Genomic DNA, 26498 nt, shown 5'->3' with positions numbered 1-26498 from the left:
TCAGAAGAATTCCCGATACAGGTTAACTTATTGTTAGCATACTAATGCACAAACTATGAATTTCCGATAAAAGTCAGCAAACTAATCGAGAGGTCCAAATTCCTATCTTTATCTCTGATAAAGTTCGACGCCTATAATTAATGAGAAATAAGAATACGTCAATTTAACAGAGATCTATGTCGTGATTTCGAGTATCCTTCTCTTACTTTGCGCGCGAAAGCCGTATATATAACGTACAACCATACCTTGTATATCCCTTTCGCGAATGGAACGGCGATATAATACAATGTGTTCGCAAAAGACACGGCTGTTCGCAACGGGTGTACAATCGACGGACGCGCGCCCATAGACGATCTATCGTCCGTTAAATTATTACGCTCACAGGGAACTTGGAACGCGCGCAAAGTGGCTCTTATAATTTGCTCCATAATGTAAGAGCGACGAGGACGCGCACCGTGCGCATCTATAATTTCCATCATGGGCGGCGGTCGCGTTACGAGGGACGTTATTTTTCATGAAATTTTTAGAGCCTCGATACTCTACGAAGGTTCCAAACGGCACGGACGATCCCGATTCGAGTTTTGCGTCAACCCTTGTTTCGAGGAAATAAAACCGAACAATCTTGTATGATTAATCGTACGAATGGTTAGAGAGCGTAAATGTGTACCATATAAGGGTATACTCCCTTAAAGAGTGAGAGACGCCCTCTTTTGCTCAGACTCTCCTTCGGTTTTTTTCATCTCGAATCACGTTGCGGATCCGATGCCGTGCTACGATACGCAAAGGCGTAGACGGGATTCTTGAACTTTTACGCAAAGCTCATCCGATGCTCCTGTAACCTTCTATAACGCTTTCTAATCTTGCAAAACGAACGCGTGATGAAATGGATCTTTAAGGTCAAAAGACAATTATATTTTTATCGTTCTCTCCTTTCGATACTAATTTTCTCGATAATGTATCGATTAAATACTCCCTTTAATATTTTCCCTTCGACGACGGAAGGCAATCGAATCGGTGTATCAATTACAGGGAGACGGCGGTTACACGATGTAAATCTTGGCGAGCGCGACGAGTCTTCGGAAAAGCTACTAGATACTACTACTACTGCGCACCGGTCTTTCTGGTCCGTCTATTGAAAAATTCTATGCATTTATAAGTGTGCGTTGCACGGAACGACCGCTGGGGCTTCAGCTGTTGTGTTACTTATATATTTTTCAGTTTGTTCTTTCCCAAGTGCGTTTTTAATTCGCGATTTAACGACCGACTATAAATCCGGCACATCCGACGACAAACAGACGATAGTCATAGAAAGAGAAAGAGAGAGAGAAAAAGAGAGACGAGATCATCTCCTTCTAAATCGAATTTTTAATTCTTGAGTATATATATATATATATATATATATATATATCGGTGAAAATTTATCTCTTTCCATCGCATATTTGATTTTCTATCGAAGATACACGTTGCAATCTGCAGATACAATATCTTTGTTGATAAAATTTAATAGCTGCAAATCTTGTTTGCAAGATTGCAGTTAAGAATAGAGAGGTATAATTTTTAATATATAATAGATATATTTTTTAAATAGTATCGATACTCCCCTTCAATCATGTAAATAACGAGCTAGAATATTGATTTTCATTCGCTGCTTATTACATCCCCGAATATAAAGTTTAATTATTATAAATATTGTTATAACGATTAAACATAAAATATGATAATTATTATAAATATTTTTATAATAATTAAACATTTTAAAGATTTATCACGAAAATAATTCCACTTTACATTCATCCGAAAAAGTAGATAGGTATTACCTATTCTTACAATTAGCTACTTATTCTAATCATAAGCGTATGATATAATTATTTAAAAAAAGGATCAATAACTTCTCATTCGTGTAAATATCATCAGCGAGTTATTAAATATCAAGAATACTGCTATTATTTTCAAATCTCTGCTTATCCAAGAATACAATTCAATTATTATAAATAAGAAAATTTACAAATTAATTTAATTAATTTCTCTCTTGCTTTCAAAAGCTTTCAAGAGCAATTCAAGTGATCTATAAGAAAGGAAGGAATTGTATTTCAACATAAAGATCTCTCTATCAATATTATAATGCCAAAATATCGATGGGAAGCTGTCGATAGATACCAGAGTATCAGTAAACATCCCTAGCAGAGAGGACACCCCGTATGCAGAAACGCAATTCCCGGCCAACACACACACACACACTCACACACACACATATATAACCATATTACGCATATACACATACACATGAAGAGACAAACAGACAAATACGAGACATACACACGCACACAAACACGACGCAGAATCGATCGAAGGGCGTCACAAGCGGATTTAAAGGGTTAGCGGCTTAAATGCTCGAGCGGGGATGTACCGTTAATTGCTAAGACAGACCGTACAGCGTCTGTCTGTCTTCGTCGTTAAAGATGTTTGGCGATACGTACTCGCGATCGTTCATTCTCGGATACGTTCGATCTTTCCAGCTAGTCTATTTTACGTCGATCGTCGTCATCGTCGTTGATAATGACGTAAATCCACGAGACGCGTATGTATGTCAACCGACACGAAACAAAGATAGAAAATGCGTATCCGATATGTGCGAGCTCGAATACGTATAAAATTATATATGCGTGTGTGTTGTATGCCGAGGGAACAGTATCTGCGTCCGTTTCGACTCCTCAATTCTTTACAATCATCTGTTTTTTTTTTTATTATTGTTTGTAAACACATTCACATGATATTCAGATATTATTATATTATAGAGAAAATATGATTCAGTATACATATATAATTATATAGTTATCGCAAGTGTCTTTAATTCGTGAAATTAAATCTATTTCAATGACCTACGTCTATTTATGTTTTGAAGTTTCTACGCATCTCAATCATGTATTGAGATACAATAAATAAGCCCAAAATATATATATATCTACAGACTACTATGTATATATTTCAAAATTTATATCTTTTTATAATTTATATCTTTAAAAAAAAAATTATTTATCGTACCTTGTGATTATGTGTTTCTTAAAATTGCTATTCTGTCTTATATTTGACACTTTTGCTTCTCTCTCTCTCTCTCTGCTAATATTATTAATTCTGATTGTTATTATACCAATATATCAATAGGATATTTACACTCATTTATTCTACATCAACAGTTGTCTGGAAAATTTATTAAAATACTGGTAATTTACTTAAAACAAACATTGAGATTATTCATGCAATAAAATATGTAAAATCCTTTTCTCCTTCCTTTTACTTTTATACACATACACATCTACTTTTCAGGGGTTCATATCTCTCTTTATTTCCAAGAATGCTCCTTTCGGCTTTCTCGAATTGCCAATCGGGGACATCGACAAGATACATGAACGGGAGTATCGCGAGTACGGATATATACAACGCGCGTGTTTAACGGATATTTGTATACAAACAAATGTACGGTACACGCGAGCGCGCGTGACTCGTATTCACATGTACATTTCGATCGACAGACAAAAGGATCAGATGTGCGTTCGTGGAATAAGTGGGGGAGGGATGGATGGATGGATGGATGGAAGATAGGTAGAAAAGGGGAAGCGCAGACGAACGGAAACGTAAAAAAAACATGTACATCGCAGGTGCAGCGTGCGCGAGGAGCGAGTAAAAAGCGACGTCGCTTTCTGCGGGTGCAACGAGTTTTTTTCTCCCCCGAGCTGCGCGCATTTTTGTCGTGGGACCTATATACAATGTATCCCGCATGTGTTGATTCCCGTGTGTCAGGGGGATATATACGGGTTACATCGGCTTATCGCAAAATTAACCGTCGCGTCACTCCCGAGACAAAAGAAGGTAGACGAGTATTTCAGGAGCGACATTTCGTCGAAAAGACAAGCGTAATACGCGCACAAACACGTACATCTAAAGAGACTCGACGAAAGAACGGTATCTTGGAATTTATTCCACGACCGTTGGAAAAACGCGGAGCAACGTCTACGACGGGTCGAGCGAGTCGGTGAACATCTTATCCAGGGGCGGTAGCGATAAGAGAGGGAAGAGAATCGGGAGAGAAAAGCGGAGGGATAAAGAGAGTGGGAGGGAAAAAGCCACATAGAAAGACAGGCAGAGAGAGGCAGAGCGAGCAGCAGCAGCAGCAGCAGTAGCGGAGGAAGGAGAAGAGGAGAAAAAGCGAGGGGGGAAAAAAGGGGAGATACAGACAGATACAGACACGCGTCCACATTTCGGTGGGAAAAAAATTCCTACCTTTGGAGCGCCGAGTGTAATGAGTGTACTTTTTCTTTCTTTTCTCTCTGTCTCTCTCCCTCCTGTCAGAGCGACGTCATAAGTCGTAGGCGTAAAGATGCTGACGCTCGTCGAGCCGCGCCATTTAACAACGTTACGCTCGTGGAGGAAAAGGCGAACCGTTCACGGCGATGGCCGCGGCAACGGCACGGCACGTCGGCACGGCAGCTCACCACTTCGAACACCGACACCGAGGTCGCTCCGTGGCCCCACGTTCGCGGCCCCGCCCATTAAATCGGGGCCCCGTTGTACGTGTCGAGACGCGCGCCGAACGTAGCCGGAGAGGAGTCCACCCGCGTCAGAAGCACTAACCGCATGACACACGCTGCTCTCGCGCGCGCGCCTCCGATTAATGCGTGCGGCCCGTAACGAGGCACGGCGTCGACGTCGACCGTCGACCACGACTCGCCGTCCGTCGCGCGCGGCCACTTTATCTCCTCCCCCTCCTCCCTATGTTTCCAGTGCCGGCTTTAGTACGTGATCCGGGACTCGGATGTATTTGTACATAGACTATAAGAAAACGGAAAAGATTCATAAAGATGAAGATTCATAAATTCGATTAAGCGCGCGCGCGCCGATAATATATCTTTTATCTCGATGAATATCTAATATTTTGGTATATAATATAATTTACAATTTATTGGAATTACCTTGCAATTGGATCAGGAAGGATGATGAAGGAGATACGTAGCTCTCGAAATATTTCGATCGGGGGGTACAGACCGTAAAGAGACGGTGCTGCGCGTAACGATATTGCGTCGCGGTCGCGACTCCATCAACGTCTTTCTGTTGACGTCAGAATCATTTCGAACGTGACCGCCGCGAGCCAATAACAGCGCCACTTGCCGGCGAAGAAATTGAAACAAAGGGATGATTGATGTTATCGACAATTGATATTATCGTCAGTGATATTATCGATAGTAATAATCGACGAAAAAAATATATATATATACATAATATTATATTATTATTATACAGATATCTTAGATTTTATAATGCTTTTACATTTAAATAACTTTATTAGCAGTCTTCAATGACAAAAAAGAGTATTTCTGAAATATGTTTGTATAGGAAACCCGCGCGTTCGCGAGATATATATAAATATTTGTATCGATTCAATATCAAATATCAATATTCTCTCATGATTTTTCGCATAATATATTGGTTATATATCATTATTATAGTATACTTACATATAACATGCACATATAATATGCCTCTTTATACACGTAGATATATTTCAAGAATAGCAATTTTTAACGCCAGAACAAATTTGCTATAATATTCCAGAAAGGAATACAATTATATCGCAGGTAGTATACAAAGCGATCTAATTACTGATTAACTGCGTACCTCGTGATTCAAAGAGACGAGTCACTTGTTGTCGGTAGAACCCGGATTCAATCCCGATCTTTATTCATGATACTTGGACACTCAAGAAGCTGACGGCGCGTGAATCACATAAGGAAAAATTCAAATTACGTTTCGAACTATTCAGCGCTCAAGAAACACAAATGGCTGCGTTCCGATATTTACTGCCAGTACTGACAATCTATATAGTTTACATCATGTGCATGTATAGATTTTCAGTACTGGCAGTGAACATCGGAACGCAGCTAATGTCACACGATTGACTATCAAATAGAAAATTATAAGATTTAATAATTATATAATTATTAAATTATTTATAAAAAGATTATTTCATCTAATATGTGAATATTATATATTTTTCGTTATATTATATTATATTTTTATTATTTTTCTAATTATTTTTCGTTATATTTTTTTCTTCTGTATAATTTTTGTTGTGGTTGAAAAGAAACACAAAAGTTACTGTCGAAACGTCCCATATATATGTTTCACACATAAAATTTTATTTGACAATTATGTATAAAAAAAAGTCTTTTATAAATAATATTATTTAATAACCTTCCGCATCGGGGCCTTTCATTATTCGTATTAGATATTTTTCAAATAGAAAAATTTTCGGGACTTGAAAAATTCTCTATTCGATAGCCAATTGCGTGAGAGACATGTATATACCTGTGTTCTCTTGCCGGAAAACTACCAATGTTGGCAGCCCTGCCGCGGAGCGTCTCGCGTCGTCCCGTCGTCTGCATCGGAGGTGCGAGTTGACAGTTGACAGCTCGTTCTCTCTGCCCGTGTCGTCGATTCGTCGCTCGCGGCGAAACTCTCGTCCTGACAGGCGAAGACGCGCGATGCCGCGATGCCTCGCGCGTCGCTCTGAGTGCCGAGCGCGGTCGAAACGGGCGACGGTGCCCTATCGAACGTCCCCGTCGACGGCCACGGCCGCCCTTCGGTTCTCCCTCGTCCCGTGATCGTGCACGACGTTCCTCGCGCCCGATCGCGTCTCTCGGTGTCCGTCACGATGTAAGACCTCGCCGACGATCGGATCGATCATCGTCCTCGCCGTCGTCGCTGTGTCTTCGCGACTGTGTCATCGACCGTCGTCTCGACAGCGGTGGTCGCCTGCGGTTTTCCCAGAGTAATCCAATGGTATACATTATGCCTGTTTAAAAACACATTTGAACATTAATGCGTATATAGTCTTTGGAACTTGTTTTTGGTTGGTTATTATAAAGATGTTATTAATTAATTATTTGTGCATTGTTTTGTTGTACATTACTGGTAAATAGTTATACTAGATATTTATATCTGAGTTGTTTTGCTTCAAGCTCTTGTTTTCTTCACTAAGAATTGATAAAGTATATTGAAAACTTTCTTTTTTATAATCCTGCATTAATAAATTCATATATGCTACAGTGAACATGAATTCTATAACAATAAATTAAGTTTTGCAGCTATTTGATAATCCATGAACTTTAACTCTTGTAGGTCACATATTTTTTTTACTCTGTTCCTGGTTACACATTGGTCACAATGTCTTATTGTGGTTTTAACTGTCTCAAAGTGTTAAAAATCTCAAAAAATTTACAAAAATTTATATATATATTCCTTGTAGAAAATGACCATATATAACAGAAGTTAAAAAATAAATTTTAAACATTTCTTTTTATTGGTTGTGATCTTTAAAATATTTTATTGTTAAGATATTGATAGGATCAAAATGACCCATATGTGACCTTTAAGGATTAAAGAGAGGTCTTAATATATTTTACCAATCTATTATATATATTATCAAACAAGTGTACAAAAAAGTAGTATACAAAAAAAAATTAATTTATTTTAATGCTAATAAAAAGATAGAAAATTAATAATAAGATGCTTAGTTAATATTATTTAACATCAACGATTATATCCATGTTCTTTGAAAAATCAATATCATACTTTGCAGAAAAACAAAGAGATATGAAGAGATTTAATTGAATCGGGTGAAAGCTTTTGTGTTCAGAAAGCAAGGATCTCTTTAGTCAAGAAAAAGAAAAGAAAACAGCAAAGAACAACAGAGAATTCGGCATGATCCGTGGCAGGAATAGAATCAATTTGGAAACATTAGATGGGGCGGAGGAGGCATGGAAACCACAGCTGGCCGACCGTCTCATCAGAGACTCTTCAAGGACACCTTGCCATCACCAGGAATACCCGGATTAGATGTCATAAGAGCCTTGCACCAAGTACTATTCACTCCCTTTTTTATTTATATATTTTTTATATAGAATAGATAAAAGCAAAAAATACCAATTAGTATCATGATATTGTTTCTTTTTGCGAACGATTCATCTGTGATTCTTCACGACTTATCTGCTGTAGAAAATACACCGAAATATTTGTAGTTAATATATGAAATATTTTATTTGCTACATATCTCGACGAGTTAAAAAATTATACGAATTATCCTGGTATAATACAGACGATCGTGTCATTGCGTACGGCTCTGGACTCGTCGCGCGAAGAGCTTCGCCGATTGCAAGAGAGCGTCGGGGATTTCTCCAGCGAGAGTTACATCGACGCAGTAGGCCGTCTGGCTCTTGAGAATCACGTCCTCAGACGAAGAATCTTGAGCAGGAGCTGCGAATTCTCGTGTGATGCGGCGACAAGCTCGCCGCTTCAGTCGAAACGCGTCCGACTCGTAGAAACTTCTCGTATGGAGTAAGCAGAATTTTAATTTAATTTAACTGCTAGCTTCGGAAAGATGAATCCTTTCCGGACAAGGATTCGTTTGACGAATTAACGCCGAGAAATTTTCTATGTACCAGTCGATCAACAGATTCTGCGAAAACTACCATGGATGTATCTAAAGAAAAGATCGATGCTAATGCTCGAAATACATTCAATCAGCCTGCTTCTGGACACAGCAGCAGTAGTAGCAGCGGCAACGATAGTCCCGATCTGCCTTCTCGTGCTAGCCGATCCGGTAGACTTCAAACTTTATCGAAATCCTCTAGAACCGCGATTACCAAAGGCACTACTAGCTCCACAATTACACAGGCGGCGTCTACGATGCTAAACATTGTTCAAAGTGAGAATGATAAACCCTCAATTTTGACAAAGACCGCAACTAGCAACGAGGAAGAGCCTCAAGAAGTTTCAGGTAGAGTTAGCTGGTTCCATAATAAATTAATATAATAAATAATTTTTGACTAAAAATTCTGTAAAAACAATCACGAGAATTAAAAGCCAAAAAATATGGTGTGTTTCTTTAAAAAAACGAAGAAGAAACAACGTGACTGTTCTTATTGACACTTTTAGGAGTCGCATTATTTCGCTGAAATAATGAAATTTCGTTCAAACACATTTTTTAAAGAGGAATTCATTGTTCTAGGCGATGCGGTCAATATGGACCACTTGGACGTTCCTGAAAAGGATATCGGCGAGGACTTAAGTTTGAAATCCATTTCCGACGGTGACAATTCCGTGTTCAGTGATCACACGGATCAACTACAGACACCTCGTCAGAGTCAACCGGGTGATTCGTCGAGACCGAACGAACATTCGGAGAACGAATCGGAGGAGCTAGACGACATCGAGCTGATATTTACGACAGACGAAACCTGTCGTGATCTCGGCCTGCAAGAGGATCTGGTATCTATCACGGAGACCGAGTCGTGGCAGCATGCGGGCGCCGGTAGCGGCCAGCCTGTTCTACTCAAGTATACAAAGTCGGCGGAGAATGAGTCGTTGGTCTGCAACGGCGACAAGACCAGTTCTGTGGAGGAGGCGGTCTCCTCGCAAAGTTCCAGTATCGATCGCGAGGAAAGCGTTGACAGATTCGACGAGAGTTCCAGCACCAGGCTCAACAAGATGTGGTCGCAGTGTTCCGTCTTAGTCGAGACGGACATCAGCAAGTGCGGAATTGTGGAGGATGCTGAGAGCTCAACAGGATTGTCCTTGCGACATGTCGCGAGAAGAAACACTCTGGCTGCACCGCCAACAACTTACAGGTTTACTTAATATCTTTTTTTTCTTACAGATGATTTTGTGTCTAAGAAATCCATAAATCGCATTTGCGATATCCATGTAATTTACGTTGCTCACGTTTTAGCTTAAAAATGAACTATTGTCAATCGGTTAATTTTGGGGATATATAATAATCGGAGATTGTTGTTGATTTCCAATTTCAAAGCATTATATGTTTCTTCTTATTATTAGGATAGGTTGATAACATCAGCAAGTGCGGAATTGTGGAGGATGCTGAGAGCTCAACAGGATTGTCCTTGCGACATGTCGCGAGAAGAAACACTCTGGCTGCACCGCCAACAACTTACAGGTTTACTTAATATCTTTTTTTTCTTACAGATGATTTTATGTCTAAGAAATCCATAAATCGCATTTGCGATATCCATGTAATTTACGTTGCTCACGCGTTTTAGCTTAAAAATGAACTATCGTCAATCGATTAATTTCGGAGATATATAATAATCTGAGATTGTTGTTGATTTCCAATTTCAAAGCATTATATGTTTCTTCTTATTATTAGGATAGGTTGATAGATGTATCATTATCATATTGTCGTCCTTCTAGACCTATTATTCACCGGGAGGCTCTGGCTAGCAGTCGTAGAAAGAGCTCCGCTCCGTTGCGGCCAGTAATGGACCGTAGCAGTGGTGCCCGAAGAGAATCCGGTGCCCAGACGGACATCTCCGCGCTTCCGGCACAATGGCGATCCGAAAGCTATCTGGCTCACAAGGTTGCGCATACCTTTACGACGCTGCCGAGCAAGTTCGCGCTTCCAACGGGCGTGCCCGGCCGATTGAGGCTGTCGGACAAAACTCGGGAAGCTAGAAGAGTGATGTTGTCAGACATCAGCTTCACTAGCATGGTACCCGAGTTATCAAGGAGCGCTGATCATTTGTGCCATGATTCACACGCGCAGGTAAAGTTAACATGTAACAATTAACGTGTATAAAAAAAGAGATAAACAAATTGTTATGATATCGCAGGGGTATGCGTGTTTTCCTTTTACACCTTTGCATATCTGCTAAATATTCAACACGTTGCTCAACATATTAAAATTTCTCCAAGGAAAATCTTATTTTCTAAAGAATATGTGATTGAAAAAAAAGGATACGATAATGTTTCTTCTTTAGTGTTTCAACTCGCGCAACTACGGTTTTCGTACACCAGAAATCCATAGACGCGAGTCCCTGGGTTCTCCCGCGGGATACTGGCCGCGTTGTAATCCCGCAACAAGTCTGCCAAGTCCCTGCGATTGTAGACTATCAACTGACCTGTATCCTTCGCGATATCGCGGCTCTCTGACGTCGATACCGTCGCCCGGTCTCGAGGTTGTCGGTGGTCCGCCGCGAAGACACTCTTGGAGAGCAACGGCAGCGTCCTTTGACACATGGAGGGTTCCGGTCGCGACATCCACGCCACGTCCGACCTGGTCTTCGATGCCGTCCTCTCCGACACATGTGCATCCTCCGTCGATCTCCTCCAGAATTTCAAAAAGTGCACCAAAGAGAACACGATCAAAGGTGACCTTTCAAGGTATGATATGTATATTCTCTGTCTTTACTGCATTTCTCTCTCGCGCGTTTTCACAATGCAATTATTCCAGAAAGAAAGAGGAATGTGTATATATATCTGTGTATACAAATATTCGAGAGAGTTCATCTATTCGGAAAGTAAATTCAAAGTGAAGGAAGATAGTCGCAATTTTCAGAGTGTCCAATGACACGCGGTAGTCTACCCAATTTGCGTTCAGACTTGGTCGGCGGTGAAAATAGCGGGGATTCCACCGAGTCGTTGATTGATGAAGCCGAAGATTATTTGCGGCGAAGTATCGATTCTATGCTGACGATATCGAGCGTCAGCACGGATTATTGGAGTAAGCAAACAGCGAGGCGAAGAAGGACGCGAAGACATTCGGAGCCTGACTTAATTCGCGATTGGCATCCTCCCCAAGATGCCAGGCCATATTTGCCAAAGGTAACGTCATGTTTATCTTATATTCATGAACGAAGATTTTTGCGCTTAAATCACATTTTTAATAATAGATTTTCTTTTAGATTATAATTGTCAAAATTACGTAAAATTTTCCAGATACCAAGAGATCTCAAATTAGATCACCTTGTGAAGGTCATATCGCCGGAGGGCAGGGTCCTCCAAGGGCGTGTGAGATACGTAGGTCCAGTTCCAGGCCGAGAAGATGCGCACGTGGGCGTGGAACTGCCATATGTTAACGGTTCATCCGATGGTACTTTTCACGGCAGAAGATTTTTTGATTGGTAAGCTTGTGAGGAACTAAATATAAAATATTTTGCGGACGCGTAATATTTATAAAAATTAAGCATATATATTTTGCTTTCTTTTATTTAAAACCGTTAAACCACAAAAAAGTAATAAAATGGGATATCTTTCCTCTCTCCGCTTTTTCTCTCTCTCTCTCTCTCTCTCTCTCTCCCTCCTTCCCTTTACATCCCTCTTCAAAATCTGATAGCTCCAATTGTCTCAGCTTTAATCAAGAATAATTCTGTCATTAACAGCGAACCGGATCGTGCGATCTTCGTTCCGTTCAAGAAGGTAGTGCTTGCCTGGTGCACCACTTGACCCGAAGCACCAACACCCATGGTCACGCCTCGTATTCTACTCTCCCAGTACACCATGTAAGAAGAAAATGAAGAAGGGAGAGAGAGAGAGAATTCGGCGACACGTAAGTCGTATTTACAAATTATTATATTTGAAAGCTGGCCAGTCCTCTGGTTAGGTTTAGATAAAGGATAATGCGACTATCCATAATCTTTGTCGATTAATTCTCTCATCCCCATACGGAATTGTATAGCTGTTTAACTACGTGTGTATTAAAATTAACAAAATTAAAAAAATAACTTTGGATGCCATAATAATATAATAACGAATGCTGTACCATATGTCGTGTAATGCTATAAACATGTATGTATGTAACATACGCACGAACTATATGTATATACGTACATACATTCACTCATCCAATGACATATTATAGTCTATTCTGTTTGAGACGCATTTGACAGATCGATAATCACTACTAGAAATAGTAGTGACGAATTCCACGATATATCGACATCGACGTCTCTTACTGTGTACCTAATTTTTTACAAAATATTTTTTTTATAAATAGGGAGCAAAGTTGACAAAGTCTCATGGCTTGTCTTCCTAATATAGTGCAGTTAGAGTAAATCGAAATTTGTTAAAAGAGCGTCAAAATGTAGTCCATTATCAAATTGCATATTAACGCATTCAACTGGCAAAATATAATCGAAATTATAGGAGTCTGAGAACAGATATAAAAAGCCAACCCATAAAATTTCGCAAACTTTCATCGTCCTATTCACATTAACGCGGTTATATGTACAAGATATATGTACAAATCGCAAAATGATTTTCATAATGTTCAACGTGCGATACCATATACCAAAAAAACAAAAAAAAAACATAACAAACCTATAAAATAACTTTGAAGAACTTAAATGTAGTATTGTGTTACGCTCTAAAGATAAGAACAAACGTATTTGGTTGAACAATGAATTTGGGAATGAGGGAATTAAATTACAATTTTACATGTAACTGGAGGATAAAAGCAGTAGAATCAACTGCTAATTATAATTTTTGGCAGGAATAATCAAAATGATCATAATTATTAATTAATTAATATTTTCTATCAATAATAATTCGAGAGGCTATGTGCAGCGAACGCTGGTCTTTTATTTCGGATGGCGTAGCATTGTGATCGTATTTCAATATTGATAAAATGACGTTTGCTTGCGATTTTATAATATAAAGCTCTTAAGAGAAAGATTGTGTTCCTCGTCCAAAGGAAAAAATGACAGATTTATTTTGGCTACTATGATCAATTATTTATTATTATTAATACACACGAGAAAACTTTCACATTATACAGAGCACTCAATATAGAAGAAAATTGTCTTCTTGGATACTCTGTACTCAACGATCGGTTCCTTCGTTGCATAATATCACCAACATTCTATTTCTCTAGCGTAATTAAATGTCGATTTAAATTCTTTTATTTTTTAAAAGAAGTTTGCATGTTCTTTCATACCTCAACCTAATTCGATTATTTGGCACAAAATCTTTTCATCAGTTTTCTTAGTCATAAGTAAAAAGTGTTGGGTAAAGTCCATAGTAGAGCATTTATCTGGTGATTGGTAATTTCGAGCAGTTTCGAGTTCGATTTTAATCCAAATATCTCATATGCCTTTGATTTCGCAGATTTGGCGAGATTATTCTGAAGATTTAATCTCGCTATTATGAGTTAAAATTTTATTTGACATGTCCCATTAAGGGAAGTTCATTGAGTAAAAGAATTAATATTATAGAACTATATACATATAGAAAAATCAACTGGAACGATAATTCAAAAAGAAAAAAGATTATATATATGTAGATATATATATAATAATTTAATCAAAGATCCAATCGAACTTTTGTCTACTAATTACCAGGTGGCTATTCTAACATCGATCTATCCATCACTCCGTGCAATTTAATTAATATAAAATAAGATTACAATATACATTTTTTTCGATGTGCGTATTCTTGACTGGAACTAAAGAAAATAGAAATAAAAATGAATCCATAAAGAGAGATATGCAATAGTAATAAATATTATTAAATTTGTTATGAACCCAATAATATCTTCGCGCGTTGCTTACGAGCTTTCAATGAGCAAATGCTTTAGTGTATGCCAGACATTAAGAGTGTTTTTCTACGTGAAATTAGACCCATTTGAAGACATACACCGTATCGAGTCTCGATATTTATGATTCAGAATTTTATCTGACGATTTGACGTTTCTAAATGTTTGATACGTCTAACTTGATGTGGCAAAGCAACTCTGACGTCCTAAGTGATGTACGCGTATATATATGTATTTTACGTATATATACATCAATTTCTGTACATTTTGGAAACACGCGTATATAAAGTGTGGGCACTACACTTGGCTGTACAAAGATAAAAATAATCATATCCTGAGGCTGTACCTCTCGTCTTAATCGATGGATCTGATTTATTCGAACCGCAATGAGAATCGATCGATGCGTTTTTCTGAATTTTTAGATCCATGGATACCTAGCTGAATATAATATATTAACGTAAAAACGATGAGATGTCAAACCCTCTCACTATTTATTGTATCGTAACAAGTACGAAAAAAATAAAGAAAATTGGCTTAAAATGTAAGATATACATTATCTTTCTTGAATATAGCTCATGAATCATTCGATGTTTAAAATATCCTTTCCTGCTTTAGGAAAACTTCCTATCATTGATTCGTATCATAATTCTTAGATTGTAAATCTCTTGAATCTTTAGATATTCGAATTTATTTAGATTAGAATTCGGAGAACTTGGTCTTTTGTACCGCCATAAATCTTCTATCTTTTTCACCTTTTACACTTCCAATAATTACTTTCATTCGTGCAATCTTTGTACAATTATACAATTATTATGCTTTTAATTATAATTCAAAATTCGCGACATTCTCTCTTTTATTTCGCCTCGATGAAGTGAAGAAATTATAAATGATGAGCCGGATAGTCGGCATACCAGCTATAGGCTCCGTTGGAGCCAGTCTGCCCCCCGAAATCGACGTAGTCCAGGACATGCGTGGCCGATCGCTCGGAACGCTGTTCTCTCGAGTCGTCCTGATGAACGACGCTGGGTATAGCGACCGGTACGTATGCCTCCGTTTGTCGAGCCACCCTCGACAACGAGGATGTGATTGGGTTCACTTCGATGACGTCGATACCTTCGATACCGTCGACGGGAATTGCGATGTAACGTCGACCTCCTAGTACGCCGTAAATGGCGCACAGCAACGTCAATACGATACCCTACGATACGAAAAACAGATGATTATATTTAAGATTCTTTACTGACGCGTCATATTGAATTACTTATCGTCGGAAGAGAGAAAATATGTAATTTTTTTTCTTTTTCTTGCGAAGTAAATTAATTTTTTCATATTATATTTCTTTTCGCTATCACTCATTTTTGATAATATAAATTGATAGATATACTATATATATTGAGAGAGAGAAGAATCTATTTTACTAAAATTAAATATCGTATATGGAACAGAAAATAATTCTTATTTCAATGCTTATTAGATTTTTTTATTGTTGGATATTTTAATGTGTTATAAAAAAATAATTAAGACCAATTTCTCGGATTGCAAAGATTAGAAATCTATTTTTACTATTGGTTTATTTTATTCCACTTATTTTTTTGAATATTTTCTATCAACTTTAGCGTTCAAAGCGCTTTTTGTAGAATCACGAAAGATTTTCATTGCTTTTGTCGCAAATTGATAAATATTTTTTCTGAATATTTATACTACTTTTCCTCTTATTAAGAAATTAATATTTTATTATGTTCAAAATTGACTTGATTTGATATAAAAAAAAAAAAAAAAAAATGAAATGAATGATTAAATTAAACTATAAATGTATTATTTACCAAATTATTCATCGTTCTCTCGTGATGAACTGAAAGCAAGCTTAACAGTTCGGTTCGTCCAACTAAAGTGAGGGGCTTCGTTGTTGCCGTTTTATATGTTTCTCTTGGCCACAGCTTTCTAGTCTCTCTGAGAGTAACCGACAATTACTTCTGGCTATTTCTTGCACCATCCCGTCGCGAGTCAATTGTCGCGAAGCTGTCGACCGCGAGCCGCTGAAATGTCCTCTCGGAGAAAAAGAATCATTATATCCTTCTTCCTAGATTCACGCCTCGATACTTTTGATCTTCAATCAAACTTTCGATCATTCTTTCTTTTCGCTCGCGTATTTTTCTTCTCGATTCAATTCGGCTTGCCTGCCGATTCAGTGATTTGTCGACGAATTTTTCAAAAGCTATTTATTTTTCTGTTCATACTATTGACAAAAAATAATCTCTTTCATTGTTACACTTATGCTTATAACTATTTAATCGCTTATATAGTTTGAGAGATTCACAACTATAGTATAAAAATATAATACAGAATGTATTCTTTTCTTTTACATTTTTTGCATTACTGTCAGTGATTAAGAAACATATAACACAAAGAGAGTTATTATATAATATTTTTAAGATATATAATTAAATCTATACTATAGGAAGGCACTAATTATATTTAGTAAGAAAAATTTTATTTTATTAAAAAAAAACAATATCTCTTATCCTAAGAAAGCAATCGCTAAAAATTATTCTGTTGTGTTGCAATTTAATTATTGAAGCATATTTCGCTTTTGTATTTTGTAGATTTTTATATATTAACATTAATAAAAACATATAAAAATTAAATACAAAACAAAATGCTATAGAAGTCATAATTATGCCTTAATTAGAAAATAATTTTAAAAATAAATATTACGAATTCTTAAAAAATAAATCAATATTGTTGTTGTTTCATGGCACAAGTGTGAGTTGTGTAATTCCAACACAAACGGATTAAAAATAATAATATCTTACATAAAGACCATAATAACATGAAAAAAGTACATATATCTTAAAAAATGCTTTTCATTTCCTGCATCACAATGTAAGATAGAAAGATTATGAAAATGATAAGATTGAAAATAACTTAAAAACAACAAGATCTGAATACTAGGAAATTAATAAAAACTACAATCCCCAAGAAAAGGATAGATGTCTCATTTCATCAATCAATTAACTATTCGCAAATCATTATCATTACTCGCGAACCAATTATTATATTAATCTATCTGGATATATGTAATTCTATAATAAATTTTTATAACCATATATTGTAACGTTTCAGGTTTTATTATATATATATAATAAACGAAAGACACGTTTGTTTGGTCTTTTATCGGCATTACTATCGCATTTAACGCTAAGTATCTCGTTCTGAAATTTAAATGCCTAATATATAGATTGGACTTTTAACATAAGAAAATTATAGGAAAGTGGAATCTCTAATAAGAATCTATATAATTAATGCGGTAAAACTAGTTGTTTTAGAAAAATTGATGAGTCAATCGTTTCTGCAGGTTGAGGTAGTAAAATCGGCTTTACCGCGACAATCATTCGAAACTTGTTCAACCAATGGAGAAGATAAAACGGGAAGATCATGCTTATTTTGTGATAATGTGGAACTCGCGGTTGAACAGACCTCTTCCTCGAATTGAGCCAATTCCAAACGTATCAAAGTTTCCTTAATATTAATATCCTGTGAAGGAAACAATAAAAAAAAACATCTATAAAGCGGAATTTTTAAAAGAACATGCATAATTATGGCAAGATTTTCTTTCACAGACTTTTTAACTTGCTTCAAAACAATTTTCCAATCAGATAGTATTATGGAATATCACAAATCTCATAAATTTAAGATAAAATTACACGAAATGTTTTGTTGTTTTTTTTTCAGGAATGTACATGTGTGTGTAAAAATACATAAATAGTTATTATACATTGATATAATTATTATTTTTAATTTGACGGGAACACAACGTGAATAATGATATAACTATTTTTTCTCTCTTTTTTTTTCTCGCCTGTACTTATCTACGCTTTGCATTTACCAGCAGTTTGTGGTAAAAACGCGGTACAATTTGGCAAGTCTTTAGCATTTGCAGCATAACGCAATTATTCGCGTGAAATGTACACTCCGATATTAAACACAGTTAACAATTTATTACAAAATGTTCCACAAAAAAAAAGAATATATTTTAAAGAAAAAAAGAGAATGGAAATTCCTTCCTCAGAACGGATTGAAACGTATGATCATTATAGAAGTATTCATATATATCGATATAAATATTTATGTATCAACAACCGCAGTTTGGCTCTTTTATTAGTCCTTTTCCTATTATTGAATCTTAAGCTTCTGTTAACCACCTATGCTGTATATGGATTATGATGTCAGAGAAATCATGCGAATGTTTTTCTCTATATGTCGGATTCTTATTTTGAAATTTAATTTACAGACAATATTAATTAACAATATTTAAACGTTACAGCCATTATCGTTTTTGCTCCCCCCATTTTTCCCAAGGTAAGTATCATAATTTTAAAGCTATCAGTTATAAATTTAGAATATTGTATAAAATTTCAACGATTTTACATATTTGTATATGCGATGTTTTGTAGAAATATAAATAGACTTATAGAAACTAGAAAATATTTAAAAGAGCGAAACTATCGGCTTGAGAAAAATTTAACAAATTTAGAATGTCGGAAGAAATCCATTTATTCCTTACCTTATCGCCATCCTTGTCGTAAAGATCGATGCAAGGAATCGGTGAACCTTCACGGCGAGATTTTCCGTAACCGATCGGACGTTTTTTATAGCCTTTAACTTTAGCGATGAGGGGTTTCCACTGCGCCACTTGAACAAGTTCGGCGAACTTGTCGCAAGCTTCGCGGCTCCATTCGCTTTCTCTAAGAATAATAGTCAGTTATCAACATTGAAGTCAATCAATAACCGTGAATCATTAATCGGTCGGCCTACCGTGGCTTCGTATTCGCTAGTGAACACTCCACGGCCTGCAATCGTAAACTCAACATATCCGTACATAACTCCAACACGTCGTCTGTGGAAATGATATCAATATCTCCGTAATCGACGTAATAGACCTCGCATTGAGAGTCTCCTACAATGGTTATTATTTCCGCGCGATACCATTTGTTGTCATAACTGAATTTGGCTGCTACCATCTGACCTGGAGTTATCTAAAATTAGCAAACATTTATAGAGAAATAATACTAATTGTACTAATATGATAATTAATGTGATATTATTCTATATATATTACTTTGAACATCTTGTTATCTAGTGCATTTCAAAAACGGTTATTCAAAATGTTATGGTAACATTCTAAAGTTTCTATTCTTTTATGTTTTTACCTTTTTCAAAGCATGAAATTCGCGATTTTCCTCTTTATTATAATACTCTGTCATTTCGAATATTAAGTTATCTAAAGCTGTGTTTCCAGGGCCAATCACATGAATCCAGAATATATTTGGTGTTTCCATCGCAGATACATATACTTCCATTACATCTTCTGTTAACAACAAAAGTTAGTTACACGAAAATCAAACAAATTAATAAAACATCAGTAAAATGATATAATTCCACTTCATTTTCTCTTTGAGTAATAGCTAATGCTATTTGCTTGAATTGAAAAATCGATTAATATTTTGCAGAAATAAAGTTATTTTGTGTTTTATATACCTTGTGGTAAAGAAATCTGCGAAGTCTCTGAAGTATTGTCAGACATGTTAACATCGTTGTTAAGAGATGGTTCGAATGTTGGTGTTCTTTTCACAGTGATTGTGAAGTCATCATTTAAGTCAATTTGAGTTTCGTTTTCCTCTTGAATTTTATCTTTTATCTGAGTAACGGCTAGAGCTATTTGCTCAGCAGTTCCTCTTAACAATACGCACCTTTCATCGTCTATGAAAACGAAATTAATACATAATTATTACAATAATTCCTATTATATACTCTCGCCGAGTCTTGATATAAAATTAATAATCATAACAGAAATTTTTATTAAAGAATTTAAAATTTCTAGTATAATTTTTAACACAAGAGGTAATTCTAATAAAATTGGATACCAAAATATAATTAACAATGAAGCAAAAATAAATTATCGAAATAAGAAAATAGAAGAGGAAAAATTAAAATAATACATACTTTGACATATATTAGTAAGATCTTTCTCAATTACAATTTCTGCACCAGAGAATCTTTGTATTTGCTGTATAGTATTTCCATTTCTTCCTATGATTCTTCCACAAACTTGATATGGTACAGAAAATTCATAAGTCTCGATAGTAGGCTGATTGTCCATTATATCTTTAACACTGTTTTTACTAGGGGATATTCTAGGCGTTCTTGCAGTTGCTGTTTCACACTTCAGCTGAGCTTGAGCTTCGCTTTCTTCTCGGACTTTATCTTCTATTTGAGTAACTGCTAATGCTATTTGCTCAGCAGTTCCTTTTATTATTATTCTCCTTTTCCATCCAGCTATAAAGAAAAAATTAATATGATTATTATAATAATTCTAATTAACAATTATTCAATATAATTATCATATCTATAATATATACATATAATTATCATATATATGCAATATTAATGAATATATATGTATATTTAGAAAATAAATTTCAATAAATTTTATAGAAACACGAACTCCTCTATTAAATGGAAATAAGATATTGTAAATTTGATAAGAATTTACAAAACGAAACTGTGAATAACGAAATTGTGATAAGAGCATACACAATTGGAAAATCATTTTTAAGACAAAAATAATTTTCTGAGGCTTTTAACATTCTTAAAAAATTCTAAATTTATAATAAAATTACTAACAAAGTAATAAACTGGAAAAATTAAATGTATAGAGTATAATTAATAAAAAAGCAAACATAACTAAATAAGTTATAAAAAAAATATTAAAATAGCACTAGTAGTAAATAAGCACCTTCAGATTTATAAATACCACTATTCTCCATTATGAGTTTTGCACCAGAAGATCTTTGTATTTGCTGCACAGTATCCCCATTTCTTTTTAGAACTCCAAAGTTTCCGCAAGCTTCATACGGCACAAACAATTCATAGGTCTCAATGATAGGCTGATTGTCTATTATGTTTTTGATCATTGATTCTGCTAAACGAATGCCTTCCATTTCATTACCCTGTATGATGCAGACACGATCCGGAGACTCTATATCATTTTTACTCATTGTAATGTGTGTGCCAGTTGTATCTTGTATCTTTTGAATCACTGAACCACCTCTACCAATTATAGCAGATGCAAATTGCTTAGGCACTTTATATTGTACTGTAGTGCATCTGGATGTTATTATCTTATGAGATCTCTTTGTATTATTTTTATCATCTCTTGTGTCATCATCCTGTAGTACAATAGTAATAGATAAATTTATATTTAGGGAGAACAGATAAATTTTATTAAATCTTACATAGGAAGAGAAAGAAAGAGATTTGTAATTATGAAGAAATAAATATGATATAAAAAAATTGTATGCCAAAAGTATAAACTTTACCTTTTCAAATACAGGATAGAACAATATTGCCAAGGATATACAACTAAGAGTTGTCAAGGATATGCCAATTAAAATGGGTACTACAAACTTTCTATCCAAATTTGATATCCACCTCATCTTGCAATGAAAAGATTATGCAATCAAAACAGGATGATAAATTTTGTTGTGATCTGTGACAAACATAAACATATATTTAAAAAAATATTTATATATGGTTTATAATTATATAATTTATATTTTTAATATATATATATATATATTTCAAATATGTTGACGATTAATTAAAGTATTATAATTATTCATCCATATGCACTTATTTATTAGACCAGTGTAAGATTTTTCAAACTTAAAAAACACAATTTTTTTTCTTTTTACAGATGACAACTTCTACAGATAATTACTCTTTTCTCACACGTACCCAACGATTTTAATTATTTTTGGTTAGTTATTTCTACTCAAAATGTCCGCGATAATAGCAAGTTTCCAAATTTTTATGAGAGAAAAGAAGTTTATATATTGCATATTTACCGTAATTAGTATCTAAAATTTGTCTTGTAGAAGTACGTTGAGATATGCGAAAAAAACACAAATTTTATATGTTCAATAACAGCGGTTCGTAACATCTAAAAATAGTGTTTTATGTAAAGTCTAAAGTGTTTACATTTTGCTGATCGCTTCTCCGTTTCTCGTCTAATAGTCTAATATACGTAATACGTATTAATATTACGAAAGGCACGTGAAACTGTGAGGGTGCCATTACATGAAGCGCGGAAACGCGGATTAGCGTAACGCGGAACGAGAAGGGAACCAATCGCGAGCGTAACAAAAACTGCAGAATGCTCGCGATTGGTTTCACTCTCGTTCCGCGTTACGCTAATCCGCGTTTCCGCACTTCATGTAATGGCACCCTAATATCTTCGATATTTTAGTATATAGATATGGATGAGATTGATCGGATTCATACGACAAAAAGTTATTGGACGCATCGATTGGCTATCGAATAGAGAATTTTTCAAGCTTCTATCGAGAATTCTAGTAATTTCCTATTCGCTAACCAATCGATACGTTTGACAAACTTTTGGATATATAAATAAATAGCGCTAAGTATCTCGCGCGATATTTGATATTTTAATGAACGTACGAAACGTTTTATTTTTATCATCTTTTTTTAAATTCCATTTGCACTTGACATTGACATTATTTTTATATGCAGATAGGGTTTCATATGCTATTTACGATTAATTCAACGCATATACTGTAAGTAAATATATATTTAATGCATATATATAACACAAAATATCTTATCTCGTTACCTTCGCAAACCGGTTTATGCTGATTCATTCGATTTTTTTTATCGCACAAGATAATAAGAACTCGGCAAAGTTATTGAACTAAGTATTAGTAATACATTGGTGGTGAAAGCATACACATATACTAGAGATAGCTGTTCGCCAAATTTAATACAGCTGTTGAAATCGGTACAACTTTGGTGAGCTCAATTTTGCAATACTAAAGATACTCGAAAAAAAAAACCTTATATCGATTGTCGCGCTACTTTCATTGTCGAAAAATTATTTTCATATATTCTTGTAACATCTCTGTATATGTATGACCTTAATTTTGAATTTATATTTAAATAATTTTTGTAATAATCTCAAAACAGCGATGAGTTTATCGGGTCTACCGCATGTTTTGGTTACTAGTAGTGCAACGCCGACACCCGGTATCGATTTGCTTCGAACAAAGTAAGTTTGAATAAATTTATAGAATATTTATTATATATATTATATATATAAATTATAAATCTATAATGTGTGTGACATATATATCATTTATCGTTATTTTTGTTGATATAGATGCAACGTCACTATTATGCCAAATGTCGTAAACACTCGAGAACAAATGTTAGAGGCTCTACCTGCGGGATACGATGCTATTTTTCTTGTCGACAAAAATAAATTCGACAGTGAATTCCTTGATGTTGCCGGTAAAACCAGTTTTATTTTTTTCGCGCAATCACAGTTCTTATGTGCAGTCGGTTTTGAATATATATTCTTTTAAATTTTCACAAAGCAAAAATTAACTTCAAATTTAATTAACAAAGTAAAGTTTAATGGAAATTTTCAGAAACATCCCGGATATAAACAAATATGAGCTGATCATCGTTGAAAGAAAAGCAAATCAAATTAATTAATTCGAGATTTTATCGAGCTAGAAATTAATGGATTTGATTCTCCAACATTTTTCAGGCCCAAACTTAAAAGTCGTATCGACAATGTCAGCCGGTTACGATCACATGGATGTCCCGGAAATTAAAAGGAGAGGAATCAAGGTCGGCTACACGCCAATGGTGCTATCGGCTGCAGTTGCGGAGATAGCTGTGCTTTTAATGTTATCTGCAGCGAGACGCGCCCATGAGGGTCGCACGATCCTGGAACAGTGATTAATATTTTTTCATTTTATATTATAATTTATAATTGACATCGAAATCTCTCTACATGAAAAATTCGATAGAAAGTTTGATTTATTGTTTAATTTAAACTTTAAAATTGTATTTTCAAACATTTTCTGTAAAATTAAAAATTATATAGCGCACTAATGGATGTGTATGATAATCTAATCAAGAGGTCAAGTAGAAAGCGGACCACAATGGTTGCTGGGACACGATTTACAAGGCTCGACTGTCGGCATCTTTGGTTTGGGAAATATTGGTCAAGCGATCGTTAAACGATTAATGACATTCGAAGTAGGACGCTTTATCTATACCGGACATTCGCGCAAGAAAGCAGGTACACATATATATACACACACGCACTTCAAAAGCCGATTATAATCGATTAGATGTCCCACATATCTATATTTTCTATCCGGTATCTACAAGAACTTCAATTATAACATATTTTATATTTTTCAATAATTCTATTTTATATGTATCTTAAAAGATTTATATAAAGATACATTCAAGAATTTACGCTAATCATGTACGTAAATTAAATAGATTTTCAATAATAAATCGTCGAATAATTGTATAAATCTCCAATAGTTATTATTGTTTAATGAAAATCTCTTCGCCGTTTATTCGAGAATATAAATTTATAAAAATGTTATTTAGAGGAACCTTTAAACCTTTTACCATCTTATAAATAATAACTTTAAAATAATAATTTTAAAATAAATAATAACATAATTCGCAGGTGATGAACTTGGGGCAACATTTGTATCTTTCGACGATCTTTTGGAGCAGAGCGACTTCCTCGTGATCGCGGCTCCCCTTAATAACGAAACCAGAGGACTTTTCAACGATAGTGCTTTCGATAAAATGAAAAAAACAGCTATCTTCGTAAACATAGCTCGCGGCCAAATTGTCAATACCGATTCGCTTGTAAAAGCCCTTCGTGATAAGAAGATATTCGCTGCCGGATTGGATGTTACTGATCCGGAACCGCTACCACCGGATCATGAACTTTTGAAGCTACCTAATGCCGGTAATTATTTTATTCTATCTCTTTCGCTGGTTCTTTGTTTTTTTAATTGATCGATTACTATGAGATAGTTAAAATATAACGGGTTAAACTATTAAAGAGGGATAAAATGCTAAAATATCACACATTTGAAAAATCAGGAAACGTTTCAGATAAATTTTTAAAGATTCTATAATTTCGTAGTCGATGTAATATGATATAAAATTATATAATTCTTATACTATCTATTATAATTTACACATATATAGTATATCATATATTAACAGTTTTTGTTTAATTCCAGAAATTATTCCACATTTGGGCAGCGCAACAATCAAGACCCGCAACGACATGTCGACAGTTGCAGCACAGAACATTATTAATGGTCTGGAGGGCAAGCCTTTAGTTTATTCCTTATAATAAATCATTTCCTTGTATAATTTTGCCTACATATATAATTTAGCTCTTGTCTGACAGATACTGAGTCGGACTTTTTCCATAACAAAATAAATACAGGCAAAGGTGTAATGTATATCTAAAACATTTCTAATGCTTATGTAACGAACAAAAGAAATACTTTATGTGAAATAGAACAAATATAATTTTATACTTTGCCTATATTTTTTCTTTCATCAAAAATATAATATATATATACCTATATTCAACAAATAAAAGCGAGATAATTGGTCCAAATAGATCCGATATCCACATGATGGTTAATCAATCCTAAAGATTAATAATAATCTCCATGATTCTTCTTATGTTTAAATTGCACAAATGTAATCAATCTTAATCTCAATCTGATTATAATCATTAACTACACTAATTAGGTTAAGTAAATATTTTTATTGATATACAATGCATTATCCAAATATTCTTAGACATCTCTTATTAAATTCAATTATTTAGTTCATTATTACATTGGAATGATTCTATAAAAGATGCTGTGTAGGATTTTCTCGAAAATTGTATATACTATTACTGCTATATATTTAAATGTTTCTTGAAGTTTTATATACTTTCTCAAACTTATTATTTTCTTCAAATCTTTCAATTTTCAGAAAAATCTTTCTAACAATGTTTTATTTGATTATTTCTTATTAAGTTATTTAATGCCATGAATTGTCAAGATGTGGTAACATAATTTTATTAAAAAAAAAAATGTGTGTAGTATTTTCTTTGAATAAATTAACATTTTAACTTTAAAAGTATCTCTAAAGTCCTCAAAAAGAACTTTTCTGTAGTATAGTGTTTTACTTTAAAATATTATATATATATATA

General features: G+C 34.9%; 6 protein-coding genes across 10 annotated transcripts in view; 2 read left to right on the top strand and 4 right to left on the bottom strand.

The window, feature by feature from the left end:
- The window catches only part of LOC115240250 (RING finger protein 44-like), a 47552-nt gene extending 42444 nt beyond the window's left edge, over positions 1-5108 (bottom strand). Inside the window, exons 1-2 of the mRNA XM_029815294.1 lie at positions 4968-5108; positions 4279-4827 (exon numbers count right to left, since the gene is read on the bottom strand). The gene's annotated coding sequence lies outside the window, so the exon portion shown is untranslated. The remainder of the gene's footprint in view (positions 1-4278; positions 4828-4967) is intronic.
- Positions 5109-6184: 1076 nt separating this feature from the next.
- Positions 6185-14910, top strand: LOC115240180. 3 transcript variants are annotated; one of them, XM_029815163.1, is made up of 11 exons: positions 6185-6834; positions 7678-7913; positions 8150-8388; positions 8496-8830; positions 9062-9576; positions 9903-10006; positions 10261-10612; positions 10827-11229; positions 11405-11670; positions 11785-11969; positions 12228-14910. In XM_029815163.1, the coding sequence occupies exons 2-11, from the start codon at positions 7812-7814 to the stop codon at positions 12289-12291; spliced, it is 2565 nt and encodes an 854-aa protein (XP_029671023.1). In that variant the 5' UTR covers positions 6185-6834; positions 7678-7811; the 3' UTR covers positions 12292-14910. The 3 variants fall into 3 exon arrangements, with proteins under 3 accessions (XP_029671023.1, XP_029671020.1, XP_029671021.1); XM_029815160.1 differs by having other exon boundaries at positions 7634-7913; XM_029815161.1 differs by lacking the exon at positions 9903-10006 and having other exon boundaries at positions 7634-7913; positions 9062-9680.
- On the bottom strand, positions 12665-16647 carry LOC115240182. The gene is made up of 2 exons (XM_029815165.1): positions 16201-16647; positions 12665-15575 (listed from the first exon to the last, which is right to left on the bottom strand). Exons 1-2 carry the CDS (start codon positions 16210-16212, stop codon positions 15258-15260), a joined length of 330 nt encoding a protein of 109 aa, XP_029671025.1. The 5' UTR covers positions 16213-16647; the 3' UTR covers positions 12665-15257.
- A 202-nt stretch (positions 16648-16849) lies between these two features.
- Positions 16850-22505, bottom strand: LOC115240181 (tudor and KH domain-containing protein homolog). The gene is made up of 9 exons (XM_029815164.1): positions 22285-22505; positions 21757-21926; positions 21174-21606; positions 20381-20713; positions 19916-20137; positions 19588-19745; positions 19193-19413; positions 18942-19122; positions 16850-17911 (listed from the first exon to the last, which is right to left on the bottom strand). Exons 2-9 carry the CDS (start codon positions 21871-21873, stop codon positions 17717-17719), a joined length of 1860 nt encoding a protein of 619 aa, XP_029671024.1. The 5' UTR covers positions 21874-21926; positions 22285-22505; the 3' UTR covers positions 16850-17716.
- Positions 22506-22994: 489 nt separating this feature from the next.
- On the top strand, positions 22995-25824 carry LOC115240210 (glyoxylate reductase/hydroxypyruvate reductase-like). Of its 3 annotated transcripts, none has more exons than XM_029815234.1 (7): positions 22995-23013; positions 23420-23501; positions 23613-23743; positions 24006-24195; positions 24382-24545; positions 24951-25241; positions 25522-25824. In XM_029815234.1, exons 2-7 carry the CDS (start codon positions 23422-23424, stop codon positions 25635-25637), a joined length of 972 nt encoding a protein of 323 aa, XP_029671094.1. In that variant the 5' UTR covers positions 22995-23013; positions 23420-23421; the 3' UTR covers positions 25638-25824. The 3 variants fall into 3 exon arrangements, with proteins under 3 accessions (XP_029671094.1, XP_029671092.1, XP_029671093.1); XM_029815233.1 differs by lacking the exon at positions 22995-23013 and adding an exon at positions 23057-23245; XM_029815232.1 differs by lacking the exon at positions 22995-23013 and having other exon boundaries at positions 23054-23501.
- A 266-nt stretch (positions 25825-26090) lies between these two features.
- LOC115240211 (ragulator complex protein LAMTOR3-A) overlaps positions 26091-26498 on the bottom strand; it is a 2064-nt gene continuing 1656 nt past the window's right edge. Inside the window, exon 4 of the mRNA XM_029815235.1 lies at positions 26091-26498. The gene's annotated coding sequence lies outside the window, so the exon portion shown is untranslated.

The sequence above is a fragment of the Formica exsecta genome, unplaced genomic scaffold (assembly GCF_003651465.1).
Source record: "Formica exsecta isolate Colony F162 unplaced genomic scaffold, ASM365146v1 scaffold421, whole genome shotgun sequence".
Lineage (NCBI taxonomy): Eukaryota > Metazoa > Arthropoda > Insecta > Hymenoptera > Formicidae > Formica > Formica exsecta.
This window is presented reverse-complemented; position numbering and strand designations above follow the sequence as displayed.